General features: G+C 44.6%; 1 protein-coding gene across 1 annotated transcript in view; it reads left to right on the forward strand.

Annotated features, from left to right (window-relative positions):
- The first annotated feature begins 5,772 nt into the window (after positions 1–5,772).
- GXYLT2 (glucoside xylosyltransferase 2) overlaps positions 5,773–9,134 on the forward strand; it is a 24,707-nt gene continuing 21,345 nt past the window's right edge. Inside the window, exon 1 of the mRNA XM_026650278.1 lies at positions 5,773–6,228. Within this exon, the coding sequence (XP_026506063.1) occupies positions 5,927–6,228 (302 nt within the window). The 5' untranslated portion in view covers positions 5,773–5,926. The remainder of the gene's footprint in view (positions 6,229–9,134) is intronic.

The raw sequence follows: 9,134 nt of genomic DNA on the forward strand, positions 1-9,134 counted from the left end.
TATTCAGTTTATGAAGGCTTCTTGATCCTAAGTATTTTCAATAATAATAGAATCATTGCTGATATTTAATGACCATTTTACATGTCCATAACTCTTTTCTATCTTTGATTGTTTTCCATGCCTTTTGCAGTCCTAATCCAAAGCCTTCAAGAATTTTTTTAAATCTCAATTATCATAAGTGGGCAATGATATTACAGATATTGGGCCAAACTAAACCCTGATGAATCTAAAGCACTTGTCTACATGGGAAGGTACCACGTGGCAAACCAGGATATGAATCTACAGTGCACTAGCTTGCCATGTGGTAATATCTTGTGTGGAACTGCTACAGTGCTCTATAAGTTCTGCAGTGCGCTTTGACTAACCGCCATTTCAAACAGCAGTATGTCAAAGTGCACTACAATACTTTTAGTGGGATGTTACTGCCCGGCAAGCTAGTGCACTGTAAATTCATACTCTGGCTTGTCGTGCACCAATTCACTATGTAAACAATCCCTTAGAAGTCAATGGAGCTGCACTTTAGATGAATTTAACTTATTAAATCCTTATTGTCCCTCCTCACATTTCTTATTTTTATTAACTGTCCCAAGCCCAGTGGTTAAAACATTGATACTGTTCCCTACCAATGTCTACGGGTTTAAGGAATTTAAACAGATGTTAGCATGATATGTACATGATTCATAGACAGCTAATTATATTCAATTATATATCCCCACCATCTGAAACTGGGATTGTAATCATGGCAAAGTGTATGTGTGTGGGGAAGATGCTGGGATTGTGGATGTGGCAACTGGGGAGAGGAATGTTTGGATTGTGAAGATGAAAAGAAAGAAGTATTTCATGGTTAAGGCAGTGGATTGGGACTCAGGAAATCTGTGTTTAATTCCTGACTCAGCCACTGACTTCCTGTGTGACGTTGGATAAGTCACTTTGGGCCTGATTAATAGAGGTTCCGAGCACCCACAACTCCAGTCAAAGTCCAGGGACGCTTCAGATACTTTAGCACCTCTAAAAATCAGGGGTGAAATCGTGGCTTCATTGAAATCAATGAGGCTTGAATTTCACGCTCTGTGCCTCAATTCCCTATCTGTAAAATGGGGATAATAATACTTCCCTACTTCACAGGGGCTCTGATTGTAGGGCACTCATATCCTAAGACAAGGGGAGCCATAAATATTCCTACATAGATAGTGGAGTAGGAAAAGGGGAATGCTGGCATTGTGTGTGGGTGTGGCCACTGGACAATGCTTAAACATGCATGTGGAAAATGAGGCTGGAGAGCATAGTACCACCATTTCCTCCCAGGTAGGACCAGTAGGGAGATGAAGTAGGTTTGCATTTTACCCCGGTGATTCAAGGCATGTGCAGTTTACCATCTAAAGAGCTGTTTAATCATCAGAGGGGGACCCAAAGAGCCTCCAAAACATGAGACCTATTTACAATACCAAAGTGTGTAACAAGGTAATTTTTAAGTAATAATATATTTGTCGAAACAGTCCAGTTAAAGCTACAGTATAAGAAGTTTCACTTATTTGAGCTGGCTACCACCACAGATCTAGATCTAAACCATCTGTCTGAGCGTCCTGTCTCTGTAACTGCTGCAATATATTATCAGGACTTGACATGAATGCCAATTCATCACACAGCCAAAAAAAAAAAAAAAAAAAAGCTGCATGCAATGGAGAACTATGGGCAGAGTATAATGGATTTAAAGGCAGAGTAATGTAACTCTGCATAAAATCCCTAGCTACTGCTTTCCTGAGCTGATTTTGCTTGAGTGTATCATCTTCTGGTACTTTAAAGAGTTAATATCCCTACAATGGCTTGATTTAAAGTAAATGAGAGTGAGCAGATAGGTGAGTGGCACATCACAAGGTATTGCAAAAGTGAAGGGGGGAAATAGCCCTATAAAAATCCCCTACATGTTTTGCAAACTGCATAATTTGCAATGGCCCATGGCTCTCCTACATACAAGTTAGATGTAAACAACAGATGCTGTAAAATGGAGCAAGGCAAATGTCAGAGCTTTTGTTATTGATACCTCTTCCTGTTATAGAGAATGAGTGTGTAATTCTTTTATAGGACAGTATATAATTGCTGAAAAAAGCACACACGTGTTTGTGCTTGTGGTTCTTATGTGCTTTTTCATTTACTATTGCTATTTTCTCCTGCTATGAAGTCATTTATATTTTGGCATCTGCTCTGAACCTAAGTTAAATTAAGTTTTCAGTAGTAAATGTAGGTAGATTTTATCATACAGTTCTAATAAAAGAAGTGCTGTGTCGTTCTTTTCAGTTCAGTAAACTCTTTCCAGGAATATTAGACTTAAGTACATTGTGGGATACTGACAATCTCAAAGAAGATAACTTAAATCACACAGGACCTGATCCTGCAGAACTGCAAATGCCTTCCATAAGGTGTTCGGATACCAAGGTGAGAAGCATGGCACGTAAGCCCAGCTGGCTAATTTCATGTGAATGAAACAAGATCAGGTTCCTTAATGATTATTTTCTTTATTTTAAAAAAATGCTTGAATTCTTTTTAATTTTGTGTCTTAAACTCCTATTACCCAGCAACATTCAATCTCCTAATTGGAATCTCTATAGCAATCTTAAGGGAGTAGTTACTAATAGGAAACAGGTACCAGTGTCAAACCAGTACTTGTACATTATCAGATATACGTGTACAACCCTGACTTGAATCTCTTTAAATTCACCTGGGTCTTCTTCCTGTACGAAGAGCTGCCATAGGCAATCTCCCAGGTACTTGGACAAATCTTTTAAAAGTGTTTTGTTACTGTTTATTATTAATTGTTATTTGTATTATGGTGGCCATCCTTAGATACCAGGCAAGATCAGAGCTCTACTGTGCTAAGGCATGGTGAAAACATGTAATGATCAGTTCTTTTATTTATAAAATGTAAACTTGGGTCCTAAACTACCTGACACTGACCTTTTAATAATCCTTTCTGACTATCTTTAGATAATTATCTTTTTCCTAATTGCACCTGTATACTCAGTGTGGGGAAAAAACTTATCTGCAACATTGATGCATAGATATATAGATGTATAGATCATTAAAAAGGCATTAAATATTTTTAGAAAGACCCAGCGTCAAACATGCTGGGCAAATTATGCATTTATTAATTAACAATACAAGAAAACTAAATCACAGCTGGAACAGTGCAAACAGGATGGAGGGCTGCCCTGACAGGATATCAATGGATTCCCTGGGTCGCATAAAGCTGGTGTAGCTTCCTTGGTGTGGGGGATCAGGGATGTGACAGAAAGCAGGAGCCGGGGGATCAGTTTGGAGCACATTCGGCTCCAGTAATCTCTTGTCAGTGCAGCAGCAATCCTCTGAGGGAGCATTTTTGCCAACACAGAGCACAGCAGCCCTTGGCTTGGTCTCCAGTCCATATTAGGATCAGGGGAACAGAAACGTAGCTTTCTGGTTCCTACACTGAGCATATTTCATCTGGCTCTAGAGATCTGGCCCAATCTATTTAACCAAGAAAAGAGTTGTGACTTCGAGTCAAGCAAAAGAAACACTTATGCAGCTAAAAGAATATCCAAAGGAGATTCTCCAAAATGACTGGTTCTGCCAGATTCTTTATCAGTTTTCACATTTTCAGCAGAGTGACTGACAATGTTCTTTTCTCAACATTTATTCTTTACATGTGAAGATCCAACTCCTGCCATTCTTACTCCTCATTTTGGCAGGATTTGATCCTAAAGGCAAATCTGATTTTAAAAGCATAGGGTATTGTAGACTCAGGCTCAGCAAGTCTATAAAACAGCAGTGCAGCCATTCGAACTCAGGCTGGAGCTGGGCTCTGGGACCCCTTGAGGGGGGAAGGTCCCAGAGCCAGGGCTCCAGCCCGAGCCCGAACATCTACACTGCAGTTTTGAAGCCCCACAGCCCGAGCCCCATGACCTGGGCCAGCTCTGGCTCTGCTGCAGCTCTTGTATCAAGCACACATAGGGTGACCAGACAGTAAATGTGAAAAATCAGGACAGAGGGTGGGGGGGTAATAGGAGCCTATATAAGAAAAAGACCCAAAAATCAGGACTGTCCCTATAAAATCGGGACATCTGGTCACCCTAAGCACACACCCTTAAAGACAGGTTTAGGGGCCCTATTTCCCTAGAACAGCTGTGTTACTCCAGAGATTTGTGACTATAATGCCTCCATCCTTTGGGTAGTTAAATTCTAGCCCAAAGGGATAATATTAATACTTGCATTTCTATAAAACCTTTCATCCCAGGATCACAAATCAACTTACAAACCTCACTGAGCTTGATTCCCTAATCTGTAAGATAGGTCAACATTATCATCTCCATTGATCTTGTACTGGTGGGTGAAATAACCTGCCCACAGTCATAGCAAGGCAAGTCCAAAGCACAAGAAAAGTAAGTGGATTCCTGTATTCCTGCACTCCCATGAAAATTTCACAACTCACCACCCATCATAATCTACCTCTGGCAAGCGGGACGTGAATGGTGTGTGTGATAAGGTGCGGATGTGTGTTGAGGTGCATAGTAGATTGCATCTCAGTGCTTGATTTCCCAATCTGGCAGAACAGAGGGAAGAAATGTATTTCAGGGACTGATATACCCCCATCCACCGCCTCTCCTCCACACCCCACATACACACTCACATAACCATGGCACTTTGAGGACCTGCCAGTCATAAGTCTAGCCCTGGGTAATACAGTAAGTCAGTGGTAGAACTCAGGAATCCTGATTCTCAGTTCCTGTTCTCACTACCAAACAGGACTTTTACATTGATTGCATCCCTGACCAAAGGGTCTCTAACTGTGAATTATGTGTGAAACACCTCTTGGCAGTGGGACAGTGCTCCAATGAACCAGTTAGTCTGTACGGAATTAGAATTCCACAGTTGTGTGTCATAGGACCTATACTCATAATTGCTACCGGGGATTCTTTCTGAGCTCAAAGGGCAGGGGCCTGTGTTTTGGAGCAAGAGGACTGGAATCCTGTCCCTGCTGCCACCATGAAGTTCTGCGTGGCCAGGACATGCCGTTTAGGGTACGTCTACGCGGCAGGTAGGAGTGTAATTTCTGGCTTGGGTAGACATACCTACACTACTTTTGTCAAGCTAGCACTGTAACAATAGCAGTGTGGGTACACGGGCAGCAGCACCAGCTAGCCGCCCGAGTGCATACCCAAGGGGTTGGCAGCTCAGTGCCCCAGCAGCACTGCTATTTCCAGCATGCTAGCGCCAGGCGAGTGAGCACAGGTCTGACTCCCCCAGATGGAAATGACACCTTCCGCCGCAGCGCAGACGTACCCTTAGGGGACAGCTGTGAACTCCTAGAGGGCGACGGGTTTATTTCAGTCTTAGCATCCCTGTTTTCCGGATGGGGGGACGGGAGGCACAGAAAGGGGAAGGCCCCAACCTCAGCAGCGCCCCAGCCCCAGAACTCCCAATGGGGGTTGGCACAGAGCACTTACAAGAGCCACCCCTGGGTGACTCCCCCCAGACAAAACACCCAGTGGCACAGGGAGTGGGAACAGAGCCCGATCCCTGCTCTGACCACTAGATCCCTCTGCCTTCCTAGAGCCCCAACGCCTAGTCGCCTGCCCTAACCATTAGCCCAGACTCCCCTGAATGCCCAGCCTGTGGCTAGTACCGCGGCGCGGGGGCTAGCTTGGGAGAGCTGCTATTCCACACAGTACGGTAGGTGTGAGCTCCGCCCCGGTTTACCCTCTCCTCCCCCGGCCCGGGAGCAGCCAGCGCCGCGCAGCAATGCGAGCCGGGCTGGCGCCCTGCGCACGGTGCCTTGGGCTGCGCCCCGCCAGCCCCCGGGTGTCGAGTCTGGCTGCCGCCGGCCAGCGCGCGGGATGAGGAGCCCGTGCGAGGCGTTCCCCGGGGACTGAGCCTCCCTCCCTCCCGCTGCACCATGAAACTCTACTGCAAGGTGGTGGCCATCCTGCTGTGCCTGGGGACCCTGCTGCTGCTCTACCTCTTCGTGGGCAACGCGGATGAGCCGCCGCCGCTGCAAGGGGCCGGAGAAACTCGCTTGCTGCCCGTTTCCTCCGGACCCGGGGGCCGCGCCCACCCACTCTTTGCACATTTCCAACCCGTCCGGGCAGCGCCGGAGGAGGAGGAGGCGGCGGCGGCTCAGATTTCCAAGCGAGAGCCACGTCTCAGCAAAAACCCCGGCAAGCGAAGTCCTGCGAGAGGGAAGTTTGCAAACGTTCGGTAAATGCGGCGGCTTTTGTTTTATTTTTCCATGGCTTGGCTGCAACAATAGAGGAGGGGGGGGGGGGGGGGGGGGGAAATGCCCGGGGTAAGTTTGCAGGGAGGGGGGGTCCGGGAATCTAGAGATCCACTGGCTCGTGAGCGATCCTAATTCTGCTGCTCGGGTGGCAGCCGTTTGGGATCGGAGCTTCCTTGGCTGGAAGCGGGAGCCTTCCTCTGCGCTATCTTGGCACTGGAGCCGCAGCCCCGGGAAGGCAGTCTGTGTGGACTGGTTGGTGCCCCGGGTCAGTTTCGGCGTTAGACTCCTCATGGGTCTAGTCGTGGCAAAACGACACCAGAATGCACGTTCCTGGGGAAGAACTTTCAGTTTCCTTTCACCAACTTTAATCCCTCTGATTTGAGTCGCACACTGACCTTTTCCTTTGCTTTTTAACTCCTCCTCAAATAGCCCAGTTTTTTCACTCTTGAGTTTGGCAAATACATCACGCTTTCTCCCGCTTTAGGTTGCAAGGCCACGGATTAGTTGCATTGCATACAATAATTGTAAGCGTGTAAACTGCTTCGCCTGTCTTTTAATCGACTTTTCCTTAGAACACCAGTGTCTGAGACCCCCTGGAAATGCAACGGTTCTGTTCCTAACCCTGTAGAGAATTCCTATTTCTGTACAGGTAACAGACGTGTGTGGCTCACCTTTGTGAGAAAGCAGCCTTTATAAGCAAAACCATTCTTACTGGTTTTGTGGTTCTTTTGAAGTATAAGGCTGATATTTTTTTATTTTATTTTTTTTTAAAGATTACAAATAGGTGAGAAATTTCTGTCAACCTCAGAGGCTAAACTTGGGCTCATTTTGTGTTGACACTGAGTGAAAACAAAATGAAATGTGAATATTTGCGTATGGCATTAATAACATTCGAATGTATTTTATAGAATGATTTGGAACTAAACAGTTAAGAGAACAATGCTGTTATACATGAGTGTGGTTAGGAAAACTTTGCTAAATGATGTTTAAATTAATGTGATCTAGCCTTTTAAAATATTTCGCAACTAGAATATTCTTTAAAAAAGGTACTATGATTATGAATCAGAAAAGTAAAAATATTTGCACTGTTTTTTTCTGTGGGTAGACTACTCTTTTTCTCTTCTGCATTTTAGTTGTATTATGGTGAATGTGACTAAACTATCAAATGAACTTTGGATGTCTTTGATTCATGATTTCACAGAGATGTTCTGAATGAAAGACTGTCCCGTTTTATAAGATCTTATTTTTTAAGCTATGAAAGCAGTTGGTTTCTTACAAACATTGTATCATATTGAGTGCAAGTGATGTTTACTGTGACTGGGAATGGATCATGAACAGAATTCAAATTGATGTATTAAAGCAGGATTATTTACATTAGCAACTGTACCTCCTGGAGTCATTTTTCTTTGGAGCATATCTCTTAGATTATCATGGAAATCATGGACAACACTAAAAGAATGAAGAGTGAAAGTAGCCAAATCTTCTGAAGAGGGTAAACAACCCTCTCATTTCAATGACTAAGAATCATCTCATGTTCTGAAAATTTGACAGTATCTCGGCTTTATTTATGTATTGAATTTTGAAGTACTTTTACAAGGTCTGCACAAGGAAACATTGTTAATCAGGAGCACTGCCAAAAAAAAAAAGTAAAGATGCTGCGTTTAAACACTGCATTTTCTTCTGTTTTCATTACATTTCTGTGCTCTTAGGGCGTGATCCTTCACCACTGAAGTTAATTGGAGTTGTGTCACTGACCTCATTGGGAGCAGGAGCAGATAGTTAGGGTCCAATTCTGATACCCTTGCTGATCAGTTCCTTATTGCACTAGCCATTCCATTGTTTTTTCTGGGACAACTGCCAGAGTATTACTCAGTTCAAGTCAGGGTATAATTTGCAAAGTATGTCAAAGTTATGTCATGGCTAGAAAAAAAAAATCTTATTTCTCTAAATAGTTAGAAGACCAGTGGCAGACCCAGATTTAGGCAAGACCAGCGGTTCTCAAATTGTGGGTCGGGACCCCAAAGTGGGTTGCAACCTTCTTTTAATGGGGTCGCCAGGGCTGGCTTAGACTTGCTGGGGCCTGGGGCTGAAGCCTGAGCCCCACTATGCAGGACAGAAACTGAAACCTGAGGGCTTCAGCCCTGGGCAGCGGGACTCAGGTTACAGGCCCCTCCTGCCTGGGGCTGAAGCTCTTGGGCTTTGATCCCTCCCGCCCCACCTGGGGTGGTGGGACTCAGGCTTTGGCTTTGGGTCTCCCCAGAGCGATGGGGCTTGGGCAGGCTCAGGCTTCGGTCCCCCCTCCTGGTGTCGTGTAATCATTTTTGTTGTCAGAAGGGCGTCATGGTGCAATGAAGTTTGAGAACCTAGACCTCTCTCTCACTAGCCTGCTGATGGCCAGACATGTGGCATAGATGATCTGCTTGGTTTCTAGGGACCTAATTCAAAGCTCATTGAAGTCAACAGAAAATCTCTAATTTCGAAGGGTGGAATCAGGCCCTGGAGAAATAGGCCGTGATTCGGTAAGTTCCTTATGCCTATGTCTAATTTTAGGCGTGTGAGTAGTCCCATGCATTTAGCTGGGGCTTGCGTATGCTTACAGTTGAGACACAACTTTAAGTAACTTGATGAATTGGGGCCTTAGGCCATTTGGTCACTGCCATACTCTACACGGGCAAAAAAAGGTGGTTTTATTTTTTCAACTGAGTTAAGCTAACTTGATTGAAACCCCAGTCCCATAATTCCTTTCACATACTTGTAGTGAGGACATCATTTCACACCTTTAAAATCACTTGACCTGTAAGTAGGTAAGCTGCAATGTGACCAGACCTTCTAGGTATGCTCAAATGATCTTAAAGAAATGAAACTTTGTCTACATGGGCATTAAGGG

This window comes from Terrapene carolina, unplaced genomic scaffold, assembly GCF_002925995.2.
Source record: "Terrapene carolina triunguis isolate 2854851 unplaced genomic scaffold, T_m_triunguis-2.0 Scaffold89, whole genome shotgun sequence".
Taxonomy (NCBI): Eukaryota; Metazoa; Chordata; order Testudines; family Emydidae; genus Terrapene; species Terrapene triunguis.